General features: G+C 39.4%; 1 protein-coding gene across 4 annotated transcripts in view; it reads left to right on the top strand.

Annotated features, from left to right (window-relative positions):
- The first annotated feature begins 1,162 nt into the window (after positions 1-1,162).
- Positions 1,163-20,192, top strand: part of SUGT1 (SGT1 homolog, MIS12 kinetochore complex assembly cochaperone) — an 83,983-nt gene continuing 64,953 nt past the window's right edge. The window contains exons 1-6 of one of the 4 annotated variants that reach the window (XM_063425954.1): positions 1,163-1,229; positions 1,672-1,736; positions 7,046-7,094; positions 10,081-10,171; positions 12,865-12,934; positions 17,634-17,704. In XM_063425954.1, coding sequence (XP_063282024.1) covers positions 1,708-1,736; positions 7,046-7,094; positions 10,081-10,171; positions 12,865-12,934; positions 17,634-17,704 — 310 coding nt within the window. In that variant the 5' untranslated portion in view covers positions 1,163-1,229; positions 1,672-1,707. The other 3 variants (XM_063425957.1, XM_063425956.1, XM_063425955.1) reach the window with 3 other exon arrangements.

Below are 20,192 nucleotides of genomic sequence, written 5' to 3'. Positions count from 1 at the left end.
ACAGCACATGCTTGCCTGAGCTTAGTGCTCCCAGGTAACAGAGAACTTGATATCATTAAAATATATACATATATATGTACAGAGAGAGATTTAGGAATATTGGAAACTGATGGGATGTGAGCGCATGACCCAGTAAAAGTTGTCCTTTTGCTACTGGCATTGCTTACCAAGCTGTTGGTTCTCAGCTATCAATTGTCAAAAATTGCTACATGTTTGATCATCTAGAGTAGACTGTAAGCTTGTTTGAGCTTATTGTTCCTGTAATCTTTTGTAATTGTCTCATTTATTGCTAAATCTCCCCCTCCTAGCTATGGAATTTATCGCTATATAAATAATAATAATGACATTAACCTAAAGCCTCTGTGCCACTATTTTGGCCAGTGTTAACATCATTACAGTAATTTGCTTCAGTCCCTTTGAGTGCTTATCTTTATAGACTGTGAGCCATGTTTTATACCGGGGAGTGCAGCCTAGGTTTAGGGAATGCTAAGGTTTTTTTATTTTTTTATTTAATATGTTTATGTTTAGGTTGTATTTTTTAATGGACACTTTAATATACTGCTCTTACCTGTACATACAGACTCCAGGAGGTACGACAACTTGAAGTCACTGAAGTGGTCATGGTGCTTGGTGTGACCCTTTAACAATGGGCAAAATGTCCTCCTCTTCCAGATTTTAGGTCTCTTTTACCCCTATACAGTCACATTTAGTTAACTTGCTACGATTTCAAACAAGAAAAATATATACTTGGCTATCTTTGCACGGACGGTATCACTGGGGACAAGTATTATTTCCTACTAAACTTTTAAAATTATTATTTTTAACCGTTTACACTGCAATTTTCTCTAGGTACAATGGCCCTAGGTCTTAAAAGTACTATGCACAGCCTGGGACATACCTCCCAAGTGTCCCTATTTAGAAGGGACAGTGCCTATTTTGTAAATATTAAGTGACCACATTTTTTTTAGAACAGCCCTGCCCCTGACCACATCACCCACTAACATCAGAAAAAAATGTAAAGTGTCAATCTTTGTTCTTCTAAACCCCCTCTTCAACCAGTTTTATATCCCTTCCACACAACTGTGTATCAGCACAGCCTGAGCTGTCATACTCCTGTCCAGCAGGTGTCGCTGTTCAACTTTCTGTCACCGCTCTAGTCACTTCCTCGTCTCGCTGGTTGCTGGAGTAACTGCCCGGCCAGTCCAGAACTTTCCCGTTGGCGGAGCTGGGTTAGTGTTACCCTCTCAGTGACTGAGTGTAAACGGCCCGGAGTCCGGAGCAGGACTGATAGAGTGCGGCCAGCGGCTGGTAGTATGCCCATACACTCTATCCTCAGCTCTCTATAGCTTCCACTTCCTGTGCCATATAGCTGTAGCCTGTCAGTGTACACAGTGTGACTTTATATCTGTGTGTGTGCATGCCATAGCCTTTCATGTGATGGGTGGAGGGTTTATACTCTGCCCCCCCCTTTGTTTGTTTACATAGTGTGTGTGGGTGATAGAGGAGCCAGGGGCACTGGAAGGTGAGCTTTGACACTTTTGGGCATGGGTGTGAAACATGTCCCTGTCACATGAGCTAACACATTATAAAATAATGTTATTGTCTGGTGGGTTACATTGTACACTTTTATTGTTTTATATTATCTTTATGATTTATCACTTGTATTCACAGTATCCGGCTGTAGAGCTGCGATCTCACACAGACATCATGACAGACTCAGGCGCATCTTCTGCAGTGTGAGTATAGTAATCTTTGTAAACCTGTACATTTTTTGCCTTTTTTTTTTTTAAGCCAGGGTTTGACAAATTTGCTTGGAATCTAGGAGCCAGGTTTTTCCAATGTATACTAATACTATATTCACCAGAACGACTGCAGCTTAATGTTGTTTTTCTGAAGTCTATAGTCTGTCCGTGTACGCTTTTCAGTGTAAACACGATCTTTTCAGACAAAAGGCAATATTTACGTTGCTGCCTGGTAACCCCTCTAGTTTCCAGTTACTCAGACGGCCTCTAGAAGTGCTTCCTGGGTGCAGCACTTCTGTTAAGTGTCTCCACGCACTGCATGAAGGTACTTAAAGGGACAGTATAGTCACCAGAACAACTACAGCTTATTGAATTTGTTCTGGTAAATAGAATCATCACCTGCAGGCATTTTGCTTTAAACATTGTATTTTAAGAGAAAATGCAGTGTTTACATTACAACCTAGTGATAACTTCACTGGCCACTCCTCAGATGGCTGTTAGAGATCCTTCCTGTGTCATGGCTGCCTAAAATGCATCCAAACATTCAGTGTCTCCTCCCTCTGTATGCGGACACTGAACTTTCCTCATAGAGATTCATTGATTCAATTCATCTCTATAAGGAGATGCTGTTTGACCATGTCTGTGTTTGAATTGTGCTGGCTCTGCCCCTGATCTGCCTCTTTGTCAGTCTCAGCCATGCCTATGGCAAAACATTGTGATTGGATCAGGCTACCACTTCTGATGATGTCAGCAGGCAGTGGGCAGGTATAAAGGAAACAAATAATAAAGGGAAAAAAAACTCAGCTACAGACTTGCATACAAGTAAGATTTTACTATATTTAGCGGAGGCATGAGGGGGCCAGTGTGGTTAGATGGTGGTTTTAACCCTATAGGGTCAGGAATACATGTTTGTATTGCTGATCCTATAGTGGTCCTTTAATTCTCTTCCCATAGGGGTGCATGGATTCAATGCATGTCTGTGAGGAGATGTTGAGTGGCGTAGTGAAACATTTTGCCACGCATGCACAATAGTCTCTTAGGGCTGTAGTATAAGTGGGAAGCATTGGATTGACTGAGATCATCAAAATATATTTATTCAGCCATGGAGGATAGGCCAACCATGGCGTGAGGAAAAACACAATTCCCATGTGACTGGGGGGAGGGGGGTAGTTCACCTTAACAGACACACACGCTCACTGATACCGCAGCACTCCCGCATGCCCACTGATACCGCAGCACTCCCGCATGCCCACTGATACCGCAGCACTCCCGCACGCCCACTGATACCGCAGCACTCCCGCACGCCCACTGATACCGCAGCACTCCCGCACGCCCACTGATACCGCAGCACTCCCGCACGCCCACTGGTACCGCAGCACTCCCGCACGCCCACTGGTACCGCAGCACTCCCGCACGCCCACTGGTACCGCAGCACTCCCGCACGCCCACTGGTACCGCAGCACTCCCGCACGCCCACTGGTACCGCAGCACTCCCGCACGCCCACTGGTACCGCAGCACTCCCGCACGCCCACTGGTACCGCAGCACTCCCGCACGCCCACTGGTACCGCAGCACTCCCGCACGCCCACTGGTACCGCAGCACTCCCGCACGCCCACTGGTACCGCAGCACTCCCGCACGCCCACTGGTACCGCAGCACGCCCGCACGCCCACTGGTACCGCAGCACGCCCGCACGCCCACTGATACCGCAGCACGCCCGCACGCCCACTGATACCGCAGCACGCCCGCACGCCCACTGATACCGCAGCACGCCCGCACGCCCACTGATACCGCAGCATGCCCGCATGCTCAGTGTTACTGAGCCGGTGAACTCAGTGGCTGAACAGGCTCACAAATCCCACGTGCCAGGACAAATCTCAGGCACCTGGGATTTATCGAACCCTGCTTTAATCTTTGTCATAACGCCTAAAGCACAGGTGCCTTGATTCCTATTTCATTTATGGAAGATGGATGTATTATTTCATCTGGAATTATGTCCGATTTACATCTACTTATTTGTGAAACTTGTCTTAAAAGTATTTAAAAAATAAAAGGTTTAGTCTTGTTAAAATGTATCCTATATTTTTAATGCATTATACAGGTGGTTTAAATTACTCTATAAAAAGACAGCAGTCATACGGCAGATTGCTGTCAATTTATGCACAGACTGGTACACTGATTAGTGAACTTGGCTGTCTTTTGCTATTGTGTGAGTCAAGGACCGCATTTACAAAAGTCAGCCGCTTGCGTAGTTCCAGGGAAGAGGAATAGCTTAGCCTAAGGTGCATGCTGCAACTCAGAATTTAGATTTCCTATTTGTCATATAGCAGGAACTTGCTTTACAAATCACTGCCGTTATAAGCCACTCTCAGAAAAGAGTGGGCTCAGGGTGCTCCAAGCATCATGTATTTTCAATAATAACGTATTTTTATAGTTCTGAAACTGACCCATTTGGAGAAATGAGCCCTCTTTAAAATATGCTTTCTTGTCCCGATTGGATGATCAAAGTTTTAAAGGGTTACTCCAAGCACCATGACCACTTCAGTGATTTGAAGTTTATCATGGTTCTTGGAGTGTGTATGTGCAGAGTTTAAAAGGCTGCACATAGTAAGTTTAACCCCTTAGCTCCTATAGGTGCTAATCAACACCGGCAATATCACTGAAGCGTCATTACTAAGTCTGTGCACACTCATTAATTGGCTGAGTGCAATCAGCTGGTGCACTCAGCCAGTGAATGAACAGCAGGGACAGCATCCATTTTCTCCGGTTCAGCCGCCCTTATGGGACCTTCGGTGCCTGACAGGAGCAGGCAAGAGGGCAAATGTAGAACAGTTTGCCCCATTCCCAGTACGACATCAGGGTACTCCTTTGGACTGTAGTGGATATGATGGTTAAAGAAAACCCTTTAACCTAATATAGTTTATTTATAACATTTATGGTGTCAGCGCCAGAGGCATTGCATAAATAAGTTTATCATTTATCAAATTATATATTTCTATGATTTGCAAACAGTTCTAGCATTACTTACCTTTTTGTGCCACCACCCTGTTGTAACACCTACCCTCCACTGCAACCTTCTCTCTGCTGTGATTGGCTTTGTTTAAGTAAGCTTCCCCATGCAGAGGAATCCTCACAGATAATGCAACAGTGATTCCTATATTTACAAAAGTAAGAGAAATGCTTGCTGGGTGAGTAGTACAGTGACAGGTAGCAAGAGAGCCGCCTTTGGGAGGATTGTCTTACCCGCTCTCTCACTCAATCCTCTGCTAAAACTGTAAGTGGAGGATAAAAACTTTAAAGCAACACTGGGCATTTAAAATCATCATCTCAACGAAGCAGTTATGCTGCCAGGAGTTCCTTACCTTTAATGTTCAACTGTTTTTAAATGGCTTAACACCTAACAAATGTCCCTTGTTGCCTTTCCTCCTGCTAGCACAGAGTAATGTGGAAGCATTAGCTTGAGCAGCAAAGTGGAGGCAGTGATAGCCTGTGAGTATTGGAGAAGAGGCACAAGGCCCAGCACGTGGGGACACTTCTGTCTTAAACTGTTTGGAAACGAGTAAGATGGCACTAGGGCACCACTACATTGAGATCACTGAGCATTCCTTTAAAGGGACACCACAGTCACCAAAACAACTTCAGCTTAATTAAACAGTTTGGGTGTATAGAGCATGCGCCTGCAGTCTCAATGCTCAATTCTCTGTCAATTTTTTAAAATACATGTTAGGACACATCTGATATACTAAAATCAGATTAGCCAGTGCAGACCTCATATTAATAATATGCCCATTGTAATCACCATAATACAATTGGCATAAGTATTCTACTCATTTTTTTTAATGACATGAACTCTTCCTACATACTATTAACCACTCAAGCCCTTCATTTTACCAACCTCTATTGCAAATTACCCTTCATACTCCCTCACCACAGTCCCATCTAAAACGTTTACCCATCCAGTGCAGTGTTTCACTCTTCATGTCCAAGAACTCTACTCTTCATTGCACTGGATTAGCCAAGGAAACAAAGACTAGTGGATCTTGTTGTACTATGCTTGTACAGTGAATTGTTACGGTGCTTGCAGTGTCCTTTTTAACCCAAAACCCTTGACAGTGTACACTGCAAAGCTAGTTTATCAAGCCAATTTAGGTTGTGATCCTTAGTGAATGACACTGCATGTAGCAGTAAACAGATGCACTTGTGCTTTTCTTGGAATTTGTGAACAAATGCATCAAATTCTGTTTTTCAAGATCAGTGACATGGGTTTACTTCAGGGAGATCATGCCTAACTAATCTTATTGATTTTTTGGGGTTGGGTAATGAAAATAACAGGTAATATTGACAATGGTTTAGGTAAACAATACTGGAGACTGTATCTCCAGAAGGATATTGATACTTTGGAGAGAGTTCAGAGAAGGGCTACTAGACTGGTTCATGGATTGCAGGGTAAAACTTCCTTGGAAAGATTAAAGGATCTTAACAGGTAGAAACATAGAATGTGACGGCAGATAAGAACCATTCGGCCCATCTAGTCTTCCCAGTTTTCTAAATAGTTTCATTAGTCCCTGGCCCTTTCTTATAGTTAGGATAGCCTTATGCCTATCCCACGCATGCTTAACCCCTTAAGGACACATGACATGTGTGACATGTCATGATGCCCTTTTATTCCAGAAGTTTGGTCCTTAAGGGGTTAAACTCCTTTACTGTGTTAACCTCTACCACTTCAGCTGGAAGGCTATTCCATGCATCCACTACCCTCTCAGTAAAGTAATACTTCCTGATATTATTTGATATGTATAGCTTGGAGGAAAGACAAGATGGGGGATAAGATAGAAACATTTAAATATATAAAGAGATTTAACTCCGTAAAGGAGGAGAGTATATTTAGAAGAAGAAAAACTACCACAACAAGAGGATATATTATTGAATTAGAGGGGCCAAAGTTTAAAATTATCATTAAGTATTACTTTACTGAGAGGATAATTGATGGGTGGAATAGCCTTCCAGCTGAAGTGGTAGAGGTTAACACAGAAAAGGAGTTTAAACATGGGTGGGATAGGCATAAAGCTATCCTAACTATAAGATAAGGCCAGGGATTAATTAAAGTACTTAGGCATTTTGGCAGAGTAGATGGACCGAATGGTTCTTATCTGCCGTCACATTCTATGTGACTATGTTAAATGGAAGACAAAACCTCAGAAATGTTTTACATGCTATGCATTCTACTATCGTATTCATTAAAGAAAGTGAGATTCTAGTTAACACCAGCATTAAAGCCTAATAATTTGTTTATGCTCCTACAGGTCGTTTACGGACAATTACATCGATCAAGACCCATGTAAATCTCTGGAGGTTAGTTCTAGTATTTAATTATATTCTGCCTACCGGGTGCCTCCATTCTAGCTAAATTAAACAAGAAATGATTTAAAATGAGAAACCAAGCTCTTTTTTTTTTTTTTTTTTTTTTAAACAAAACTAACAACAAGGGCTATATTTTTGAACATTTGACACTTTGATATTATTCAAGTTTATATATGTTTCCAAGGTTTTTCATTTTGTGATTTTCTTAAAGAAATCATGTTAGGCAGTGTTTGCAAATATGAAAGTAACACAGTGTGGTCTGGTGTGTTGAAATATGAGTTGCAGCCACAAAACTATTATTTTTTTGTGCAGCCACAAAACTACACATTTCTCCTAACTTATTATCTTGGAAACATTTATAGTGTACCTGTCATGGTACACACACATTTGTTTTCTTTAACAATAAATTAAAATGTATCTGCTAACCATTTATTTTGGGCATAGATCAGACTTAGACTGCTTGCCGATGAGGTACAGCAACCACAATGTATGTGCAGAAATTGCTATGTTTACTTCCTAGCCATTCTTCTGATGCTAGTTAGCGGAGTGTAGGAACAAGTGATTGATGCCACTCTGTTCAGATGCTAATACACTGGCAATAAAGGGCAATGGGTTGGTGTTCACTCTGGAGTGTTCCCAAGCAGGGCATATTGAATTAGGTGTGGGAGGAGGGGAAGAGGTGACCCGAGGTGGGTGTTACAGTAATGTTACAGGTGCCAAGCTACAGATATGGAGGTGTTGACCAAAGTAGAGTAAACATATCTGTAAATTTTATATTGAACGCATAATTCATCTCTATCTTGGTTTCTTAAATAAGCGTAACTATACCTAATTCACCATACTAGAAATGGTCAAATCTCTTTAATCATGTACAAAACTCCGTCTATTTTAAGATGGCATAACTTGATTTACTCCATGGGTATCATGTCTAACCTCACATTGTGGTTAGAGGGTACTTTGGGTGGGTGCTATAACTCAATGATGGCCAGTAAATGGCTTCCCTTTATTGAAGCCGTTTGATGGGTTAGTAATTATTGATCAGCAGGTAATTATGTACAAAGTAAAATAAAAAGGGGTTTCTGATCTCCACAGTCATGGAGTAATATGTGCATTACAATTCCTTTTTCTTCTGGTACTTCAGATGTCCCACCTGATCAAGTTACAGATCACTTTTAAATTCAATAAGGTTTCCATGTGCATTGACGCAGGGCTTGGCCTGTTGGCACACTATAGAGAATCATAGGTATATTGGATGACTTTTACAAATGGGGTTTGGTTTCATATTGATATGTGAAGAAATTAGGGGCTTAAAAGTTAAAGTTCTTTATTGCAAGCCTAGTCTAAACATGATTTACCTCTGCAAGGCAATATAACCATAAGGAATGGACAGGACATTATCATGCATGGTTGCATAACCCCTAGCATTTAGCAGTCCCTAGCTTCTGATTGCATGCTTAGTTCCAGGATATCTTGCACTATTTGTATTCTTTACTGCTAAGCCAGTGACAGAAACATTTTATAGGAACACGATAGCATTAGGAATACAAATGTTTATGTGATCGGGCACCTGCTAACATGGTTAAAAAAGTGTATTAATTTATTTACTCACCTAGTCTCTATCTTGCAGCTCCACCTATTTGACGCAGTTCCTGCAAAACGGAAATGTTTTCAGCTGCAGGGTTAATGGGGGAAGGCCAGGATATGGCCCTCCCATAGTAAAATGTCAGATTGTTTTAGCATGGTTTGACAACTTACCTGTGTCGCATTGGCTCCTACGGGTGCATCCGTCTTCTCCAGTAGGAAAAAGACTTATGTTTCTGTAGAGTGAGTAGCTTATTGAGGACACAGTCCACCATAGAGGAGTTCACAGACTCCAGCTCAGTCACAGGCGCCAATTAGATAACTTTTTATTTAGATATAAATGTATTTTTCTACATAAAAATAAATAAAAAAATCCAGCACAATTCTTAAATGTGGTGCCAGAATAATAGGCAATGTTTGTCCCTGCTAGGTCTTTATCAGATCTGGGTGGGTCACTAAGAATTGTGCAGTATTTTTTTTACTGTAGAGTAAAGCACTGCTGATTCGGGACTGAGCTATTGGCTGGGAGTGCTCAGCTGACCCTTCTGATTGGTCCTGCTATGTGCCATAAAGCAATCCGGCGGTTGTAAAAGACAAGATGTGGCACTGGTTAAAATGGTTTGAACGCTTACCATGGGACATCTCCATTGCACTTTTGACACCATAATTACTACAATGTGCATGGATGTGGGGGCAAAGAGTCCAAGGTCTGTGTGTGCATTAATAATGTGTGGGTGCGTCTTTTTGTGTGTCTGCTGTGGTGTATTTGCCTTTCCTCCTCCTGTCAGCTTCTCTCCTATGTGGTGAATAAAACTATAAAAATAAGATCTGCTAGGTGAGAGGAACTATATCACTGGCAGTTTTCCTAATGAGTTAGAGCAATCCTTGCATATTTTTATTGGTACTGATTGTGAGATCTGTATTTGCTGAACTTGCCATGCACACATTCAGGACTCCCTCTCACTCAGTGGATCCATGAGTGAACTGGCTTAGTCCATTCTGAATACCTAGAGGAAGCATTGCTAGTGGTCTGTGTTGGAGGAAGAGAGACTGATCATTTCATGCTGGCTGAAACACAAGATGTCTGTGTGTGGGAGTGGGTATTTCATGAACTCGCCATCCAGCTCGAAAAAGGCAGAGAGAATCGATTTTTCATATCTGGGTCACAGTGGCTTCATGATGCTTCAGATTAATCTAGCCGTGCTCTAATATTTGAAGGTATCTAGATCTATAAATTTATTTGTATATACATTACAGCTCATGCAGAGAGAAGCAAGTCAATGGTCTGCTTATTTAAAATTTTGCTTGAATTTTAATTGGTCTTAGTATGTTAATCCTTTTTAAAATTATTGAAAATTTGAATTGCATTTTATTCCCCCCCCCTCCTTCATTTTAGGAGCTGACAAAGGCTTTGGAGGAGAAGCCTGATGATGCAGAATGCTTCTGCCAAAGAGCATATGCCCACATACTTCTCCGGAATTACAATGGTAACCGCTTACTTGATTGTAATTATTTTTCACACTTCCAATTCGGCTTATTCTAATACCATTTGTAGCACTTCCAGCATGTTGACATTCAGTATTCTGTTTTGCTGCTGAAATTTTTCTGGGCAATAAATAAATGAGCTGTGGAAAGAACATTTTAAACATTTTTAATACAAGACACACTTTGAATCTGATTATTGTGCAGTAAACTTACATATAAGCAATTTCTTTTGTAGCTAGTTTGCATTTAGAAAGCTAGCTGGCATTACTTAGTCGGCCAATAAATGGTTTGTCATTAAAGCCAACAATGAAACTACTGTCAAAGCACAATCCTTCTTTTTTTTTTTTTTTCTTTTATAGCGACCTGCCACAAGTGCTCTCACTTTTACAATATAAATGAGACCACATTCATTTCTATTCTCTCTACTTTGTCTCAAGCATATTTAAACTGAACAAACCTACTCTGTATATTTTCATTTTGTTGCCGTACTCTGAAAATCTTTTATATTCCTGTAAAAATCATTTTATTCTTAATGTGTGTCACAGTTTAGTTTTCTGAAGTAGCATTGTCATGTAATGTAAAGTTTCATGTTTTACTTTTTGTTTTGAAAGGATTTTTGTTTTTCAAAATTGAACACCCTAAAAATATCTCAAAGGCCTTCGTGGTCTGGTGAAACAGTGTTCAATATGCATAGCCAAACGTATGTGGGCTCCGCTTATAGGACATAATTATTGCATCCGTATACATTTATGAAAAACATATACACTCAAGCACAGAGCCAAGTACTCTCCAAATGTAAACATTCGCAAAGGAATGGTATATCTGCAGAAAATGGTGTCCGTGTGATACCTTTCCGAAAAGTCAGTTGGTAAAATTCTGCCAATAAAGCGCTGCCCAGGCCAACTGTAAGTTCTATTATTCTTAAGAAAAAATATCTACTAGCAGTAACATCCTAACTTTACAAGATCGCAGAATTGGACTGCAGAGTAGTTAAGTCTTCTGAGTGTAGATAGATTGTTTTCTACTTCAACAATCATCACCATGTTCTATAGCACTGGAAGCAATGTAGGCACAAGAACAATGTGGAGCTTTCTAAAATAGATTTCTATAGCCAAGCAAGCAAACACAAGCTGAAAATCCCCACATATAACTCCAAGTGTCTTTTAGTAGACACATAAAGCTTGCCTCTTTAACCCCTTAAGGACCAAACTTCTGGAATTAAAGGGAATCATGACATGTCACACGTCATGTGTCCTTAAGGGGTTAAAGGAGTAGTGGAAAATTGAATAATATTAATTGGAGTAATACATTGTTCATCCATTTCTGACTGTCCAGTGGGTGACTAAATTTGGCGGACGCTGGACAGTGCTAGCTGCATGCTGCTAATGTTTAAGGGAGGAACTAACGTAACAAAACCTGGATTGCTGGTCTGCCCAGAGAATGTGGTCGACAACCATTGGTCTAGACTGCTCTTTTAAAGTTTGGCAGCAGTTGAGGAAGGCAGGATTTTGTTTCAGCATGACAACCCCCTATGTGCAAAGAAAGAGACATAAATGGTTCTGTTAGAGATTGGTGAGAAAACCAGAATCCTGACCTCTGCCTCATTGAATACTTTGAAAATATTTGGTGTTAAGACTTGGAACCATCCAGTACCCAATCTTGGAACCATCCAGTACCCAATCTTGGAACCATCCAGTACCCAATCTTGGACAAGTTCTGGATATTGAATGAAAACAAATCAATGTCTAGTGTCCGAGTAGAGTGGAGGAAGTGGAGATCCTTACTATTGCCTGTATTTCTTTAGAATAAAAGGTAACTTGTGAGTGCCACATGCATTTGGCTATGCTTTGTACACTTTGTGGGAACAAATGTGGAATGTCTTGTGCAGTGTTCCGGCAGTTTGCAATGGTGCTACAGCCAAAGAATACATAAAATTAAAAAATGTAAGCATGGTGAATCATAAAAAAACGGTAGGATTCGTAGTTCTCAAATTTAATTTAAAATGAAAAAACTATTTTAGTCTCTCAATGCCTTCTTTTTTCATACCTTGCCTGTAATGTTTTATTAATACCTGCATTTTTCAGGTATCATACTGTGTCCTAAGTCAGTGTTAAGGATAGCCAATCTGTAGTTTGTAGTTGTATTTGAAGTGCAAATGCCAGAAATAAAGTAGCCATATTTAATTCTATAATAGCCATCTAATTGGAGGTTTGCATGAACTGTAACACCCCTAACCCATCTTGTTTTTGTTCTTAATCACCTTCAGGGCCCAATTTAATTGCCTAAATGTGGCCCTAAAAGAGATGTTTGATGTAAGACAACATGACACTCAAAAACGAAATAAATAATGAAAATTGAGTGTTCTCCTTTTGTTTTGCATTCTCAGTTTAACATTAAAATCAAACCTATAATACACCTGTTACTGATTCCAGCCTTTATTATAATGTTTGCAAACCCAGTGGTTTTTTTTTAAAACTGTGATTCAATAGACTGTGTAGCGTTCAATTCAAACAAGATCATTTTTAAAATGCTCTCAAAAAACAAGTCTTTTATGCCTTACATTTGTTGATAATGAAGGAGTTAAAGGTTTCTTGTTCACGTACCATTGCAGATCTAGTTTGCAGTTAGAGCAAGGCTTCTCAGTGTAATTCAGGATTGAATGTGTTTGAATTCTCAATGCTTTTGGTTAATGCAGATGCTGTTTTGGATGCGAAGAGGTCCCTCGAGCTCCAACCTAACAATGTGAATGCTTTCCTCAGGAAGGGGTACGTGTCAGTACTAGTTTCCAATTACATTTATTACCGTCTGCAAACCTCTGGCCATGCAGCGTTAAATTGGATATTCATCAGTGCTGCTGTAATATGGATGAAGTTGTCCTATGACAGGACCAGGAATACCAATGAGCAAGTGACAAACCTTGACAGTTGCATATACAATGTATTACTTTTCTTTATTACCATAGTTGGAAATTCCAGCAAATCTTTTTTGCCACTTTACTTTGCACAAAGATCTGTACACCGCAGATACAAATCACACAAAAAAATAGTAATTCCTGCTAAATTATAAAGTCTGTTTTTAAGTAATCATTCATCCAGATCAGGTTAAGTTTAATCCTGGCCCGACAAGTAAAAATGGACTATAGTTGACATGATCGCTGGCAGAATATTATGGGAAGTGTATTCAGAAACCCCAGCTCTAGACTCATTTTTTTCAGAACTTGGACACACTGATTTGGGATACAACATGGAAATGTGAATTCAAACTGCATCAGTGTATTTTTAGTGTGCTCCTTTGATGTACTTCCTGATTAGTTTCTATGGCAACTGCAGTTTGAAAGTTTTTTGCTTTTTGAGTCTTCCTTTTTCTTGACTGCATCGTGTTGAGCAGGATATGCAGTGTCTCTATAGGTACCAATTCAGCTTGTCTTAGATCAGAACAAAGCTTTGTACCTGCAGGCTTTGTATTAGATGTCATCTCTTCATGAGGCATACAACATGCATCCATTTAAGATATGTGTTTATTCTTTAGAACATAACACTTATATTTTGTACCTAAAGTTTACGCCCTTAAATATTGCATCATTCTGACAACAGAACTCATTCATTCTAACAAGATATCATTTAGCCTAATGATTGTATATCGCTAAATTGTTTATTTAACCAGTTTTACTGCATTAAATATGGAATGCTTTAAATTATATAAAAAGTATTAAGTATATACCCGAATTTGAATACTTTACATTTAATTCATAATTAAGTGATTAAAAAAGACTAAATCTATTCTATAGGGATAGGGCAGGAACAAAAAAAGAAACCTGTGAGGCTAGGAGGACTGGGATGGGGAATATATACCCTTTGTTTAATTTAGATTCTTGGCTAATTAGGGATAGGGAGCAGCTGCCGATTGTTGTGCTGCAATGGATATGGCCTTGATTTAAATCTTTGTATATTTATTTTGTTCTTAGTGTTACAATCACTATCTTCTCTTCCCTTGTCCCAAAAAAATTGTAAAATGTTGGCTATCCTGGTGCGTTACTACTTTAATAATCGTTTTGTCTGCCTGACTGTGTGTGTTTAAAATGTTGAGTTACAGTTTTCATTTACTGCTATATTAATGTGCTGCAAGATGATTTATATATTTACTGAGCCAGTGTAAGGGAATGATACTTACAATAAAGATTTCCATATTTACTTTATCACTTGTTGAGTGTGTGCAGTTTCAAGAGCTCTTTCCCCATTATAATGTTTAAATACAAATGCTATATCTGAAAGGGAACTGATCTTCTAGCCATAGAGTTCTTTTCTTGGTTAGATCTTTATTGCCATATACATTAGTGCAGTGGGGGGTTGGCCTTTGGCTTCTTAGACATTATGCTTCGCTTGAGTTGTGATTCAGAAACTGGGTAATATTTATGTGGTACAATTTTTCTTCACAAGAGAACGAATTGCTTACAGAAAGGACTATGACGTTATTGAATGCACTGTCTGCTAAGAGAGTGGCTGCAGAGTCTCTGAGAGATCATGTTAAATGGTGACTTTTTTTCTTTCTTTAAAGTTTTGTGCCATCTGCCCTCTCTTTCTATATTCCCTACCAAACTACAGCATTTTTATGTTTTGCTCTCATGGTCGGTTTGCACATGATGTTGCTTAGATGTAACATGCTGAGAAACTGCAAACAAACCAAAGGTTTCTGGAATGCACATGCCAGCTTTGTAGAGTAGGTAGCTGACAAAAGCTTCTCATCTCGCAGAATCTCCTACTGTGCAAATGAAGCATCGTTTTATACAATTTTGACAAAAGGCCCAATGTAGACCATACATAACACAATTTATACTGCCAATGAACATAAACTTGCTAAACTCACTGTCTTGAATTTCTGTGCTACTCCGACCTCACACAAAGGCAAGCAACTGAGTATTTGTTCATTTGTGGGGCTTTCTTGCATACTATTTTGGCATTTTTTTTGCATATACTTTGTGTCCCCCTAAGTAGGTAGGATGATCCAGATGTGTCCCCTTTGCTCAATGCACACACAGGTGGCAATGATGGGACTAAAGAAGGCTGAAATAGTTTGTTGATATTTTCTGTATCTATTGGGAAGCTGCAGTTCTGGACTGCCTTTGAGGCAAGGGGTAGATTGCAAACTGTGTAGTTTTGCTCTGTAATTGCACTTGTGAGTTAAAACCAGCTTCAGATCTGAGCAGAGACTAATTGTTGTTTTTTTTTTTTTTTTTACTCCCTATTATTAGTTTTTTTTTGTATGTGGACAGTATCATTTTTCTGTTTACATTTAATAGTTTAGAAATCAATGCTATGTTTTGTTTTATTTTATGAGGCGATTATTGATTTTTGAGTATTTAAAAATGTTCCAACACAGTGGAAAGAATTTAAAATATAAAGCATATAAAGTCCTTGTCTTATGGTCCAATTCCAGGGTTGACAAAACTTGGCAGAAGTTTAAAGGAGCATTATAGGGTCAGGAACACAAACATGTATTCCTGACCCTATAGTGTTAAAACCACTATCTAGCCCCCTTTGCCTCCTTAATGATAGTAAAATCATACTTGATTTCAAGTCTGAAGTTGCTGCCTCTGCCTGTGAACTTCCTCTGACATCATTAGAATTGGTGGCCTGATCCAATCACAGTGCTTCCCCATAGGATTGGCTGAGACTGACAAGGAGGCAGATCAGTGGCAGAGCCAGCATGATTCAAACACAGCCCTGGCCAATCAGCATCTCCTCATAGAGATGAATTGAATCAATGAATCTCTATGAGGAAAGTTCAGTGTCTGCATGCAGAGGGAGGAGACACTAAATGTTTGGATGCATTTTAGGCAGTCATGACCCAGGAAGGATCTCTAACAGCCATCTGAGGAGTGGCCAGTGAAGTTATCACTAGGCTGTAATGTAAACACTGCATTTTCTCTGAAAAGACAGTGTTTACAGCAAAAAGCCTGAAGGTAATGATTCTACTCACCAGAACAAATTCAATAAGCTGTAGTTGTTCTGGTGACTATAGTGTCCCTTTAAGCTATTGCCATCACGCTTTGTGAGTTTGTTAGGGAATAGAGCATCTTCTCATGCAACTAGTCTATAGAGGTTCTTGTGGGATCCTTTAAAGAGTTGAGGGTACAGCTCACATGATGTGCTACAACTAAAGAAAGAAGGTGATGGCTGTTCCTGTGTGGACAGCTTCAGATAAATTAATCTACCTACGTTGTGTCAAACACTGACAGTGACACGGCTTCTTTAAAAGTGTGGTTTTGTTAAACGAACACTCCAGACCCCTAAAGGACTTGCTGAATGCTTTATTTGTGAAGAGTGTGTTCTCTATTTTTTTTTCTTTCCATTTTACAAAAAGTGCAGATTTCAATAGATCTATGTCACGTTTATTAATTAAAGGATCATTATAGGGTCAGGAACACTAACATGTATTCCTGACCCTATAGTAAATCCCCCCCCCCCCATATCCCAGTCAGAATGGGTTAAAACTCACTTTATTTTCAGGTCTCCCCAGGGCTGCCGGCGCTGGCCCCACCCCCTTGGTAACATCGTCAAAATTGCCGATGGGGAAAGCATTGGATTGATTAAAACTGGCAAGGGGGCGGGGCCACATGCTGTTTTGGCCAATCAGGACCTTTTCATGGAGATGCATTGAATCAATGCATCTCTATGAGGAAAATTCAGCGTCTCAGCGTCTCAGCGTCTCCATGCTGAACGTCAGGGCTGCATACTGTGCAGCCCTGAGCCAGGAAGCCCCTCCAGTGTCCATTTAAGGAGTGGCCACTTGGAGGTATCCCTAGGGGCAATATGAAAATGCCTGAAGGGAGCTATTATACTCACCAGAACTACATTGTTCTGGTGACTATAGTGTCCCTTTAACTTCGTTACACCACACTGGCTGTCGGTGAGACAGCCAGTCCTGTCACTTCCTGGGTTTTAAGCTCGAGGCAGCTCTTGCTCAGAGCACCTGCCTTGCAAACACTTCTCATTGGACTGCTTTTGGATATATGAGATCAGGCAGCCACAGAAAAACTGATGTGGGAAAGAAGGGGAGGGACAAGATAACTGCGGCTTTTGCAATCTGTTTAAGATATACCCTCAATGAAAATATACACAATTAAATGCATGCTTTCATATGGGGTATATTTACTAAACAGTGATTTTGTAAATTACGTATTTAGGCAGTGGAGTGTCCTTTAATGCCAGCCCCTTTTTTATACTTGGTAATATTCATTGGAATAAAATGTCCTTTTAAATACTGGCTATATAAATATTGTTTTCAGTTTACATGTGTATGAGTGTGTGTGTGTTCCTGCTGATCTTTCAAGATTCTAACGTTTTTGTGTTTAATTTATTTATTTTTCTTCTCACTTGCTTTACATTCATTAAAGATGCAGTGACATCTGGCATCATATTATCCAGTACTGACAGCTTCTAATTTACTATCATCTTCTCTGTACAGGGAGGCTGAATTCCATTTACAGAATTATACCTCTGCGGAAGACACTTTTAAAGAAGGACAGAAATTAAACCGTATGTATCTATGTTTAATCTTCTTAAAGGTTACAATATGTCATATATATTGACTTTAACATTTCTCATGTAGGATTTATGCATAAGTATTTAAGTCCTGATTGCCAGTGTTTGTTGTTTTTTCTTTTTCACAGCTATTTGCTATTTGAGTGGGGGTGGGGGTGGGGGGTGATTGCTACCACAAGGGCAGTCACATGTTCTAGACCAATGGTGGACAATATGTAGTGCCTACTGTCTTTCCTTTAGGTGTTGAACTGTTCTCATTTTCAATAATAGTGAGAATTTTCTCTTCAGAAAATTAGGAGGTGGAGAATTTAATTAGAAATTCATCTGACATTTGTAGGAAAGGTGAGGTGTGAAATGACTGTCACGTAATCAGTAAACGCAAATATTTTAAAGGGTTTCTCGGCAAGTTCTAGTTTATTAACTTGTCACGTTATCTGAGTGACGGCTTTAGTGTATGTGCAAAATGAAATTGAAGATTTATAAATTTGTATTAATTAATGTATACAAATGTAAAAAAGCGAGAATGTGAGAGAAGGGGATATTTAAAGACCACGAAAGTCTACAAAAAGGCTTGGCTTGTAAACATATTATCTTAGAGGGTTATTTACTAAAGTGAGAATTAAAAATTACGGTCAAAGTTGGTAAAAGCTGTAAGTCAGCTATGCGCTCAGTTGGGCAACTCTGGCCTTAAATTTGAAATAAACTTTGAATTATCGCTTTAGTACATAACCCTGCTAATACCCTGTTAGAAAATACATTGTACAGCAAATGCCACTGCCAGCCATTGACTGTGGAGGCGCTAGAACAATGATAGGCAGCCTGCTGAACTGCAGATGTTTTGGACTAAACCTCCCATGATTCTTTACCTACATTATGGCTGTAAGAGCATTGTGGGAGAAAAAGTCCACAACATCTGGAGTGCTGACGGTTGCCTACCCCTGCTCTCGAATATGTTTCTCTATCCTATGTTGATTTGCAGCACTCTATAATTCACTCTTCTGCTTTGTTCTCCAATGTAATTACACTGCTTTTCATGTTGATTAGCTTAAAATAGCTGAACGGGATAACACTTGAATCCAGTCTTTACTTTCACCATGCTGAATAATTTGTTACCACTTCTCTAAAAAATCTCCCAGACTATATGTGCCGTATGCTAGCTCCAGCTCTCAGCGCGAACTACAGCAGGGATAGGCAACCTTCAGCTCTCCAAATGTTATGAACTACAGCTCACATTATTATTATTATGATTATTATTATTATGATTATTATTATTATTGTGTTATTTATATAGCACCAACAAATTCCGCAGCGCTTTGCAATGGGTGGATGAACAGACATGTAGTTGTAACCAGACAGTTGGACAGACAGGAACAGAGGGGTTGAGGGCCCTGCTCAATGAGCTTACATACTAGAGGGAGTGGGGTATAGTGACACTAAAGGTAAGGATAGTATACATAATGCTTTATAATACTGGCAAAGCATCAGGGGAGATGTAGTTCACAACATCTGGAGTGATGAAGGTTGCCTATCCCTGACCTATAGCCTACAATCAATGTCCACAAGCAAGTGGGCTGAGCTACCTGACATTTATATACAATTGTAGAGCTCTGTAAGGGAAACATATTTATTTTTTATTTTTTATTTTTTTGATAATCTGTACTAATTAAAACGTCTTACTTTGGCCCAACCCTGAATTATATACACTTCCGTCACCTACAGTAACAATAACAATCTAATGCATTATTGTTTGATTTTCACTCTGAATTTGAAAAAAAATATTTCAATTATTTTCTAAATTGTTATTATTTTTATTTTTTTTACAGACTTTAAACATGCTGCAATCACTCATTATTCTTATTTAATATTTTGCATGAAAGCTTAAATGCAGCCTTGCTAACTAAATAATTTTGTATATAATTTTGGATTCTAGAAACCGTAAACATAACAAGCCATGTTTTCTGGTGTGTGTGTATTGGCCACCAGGTGTTGCTGTTCGTCTAATTTCATCCTTTATCATCTATGAACAGTCTGCCTTTCAGGGAAATTGAAAGTATGTCTGTCTGGTTATTTTAAGGCAGACATACTATTTAACATGCCTATCATGATGTTGTAGCTTTTTATACAGTAAGCCGATTGCTGTATTCTTCTCTATAATGTAATGTTAGGTTTTATTTTTAACCCTCCCCTTTGCCAGTGTTTCTGGGCGTTATTTTTATTTTTTTAATTCTTTATTTATTACAAGGTCAAACACCATATTTAACAGAAACGATAATATATGCAAGCCAAAATGGACAGAATCATACACCAACATATATAGGAAGCACATAAAATTGAACGTCATAAAATCCTTTGTTAGCCTCGTAGATAACAATTGCACGTTGGCCATGAAAGTCCATACAAAATTATGGTGTCCCACCTAATTTTAAGATATACGTAAAACTAAGAAACATGAATGACTGTAGCACGAGTTATTCTAACAAAA

This window comes from Pelobates fuscus, chromosome 1 (assembly GCF_036172605.1).
Source record: "Pelobates fuscus isolate aPelFus1 chromosome 1, aPelFus1.pri, whole genome shotgun sequence".
In the NCBI taxonomy this organism is placed as follows: Eukaryota; Metazoa; Chordata; class Amphibia; order Anura; family Pelobatidae; genus Pelobates; species Pelobates fuscus.
Note: the sequence above shows the minus strand (reverse complement) of the source record. Positions and strands in the feature narration are given on the sequence as shown.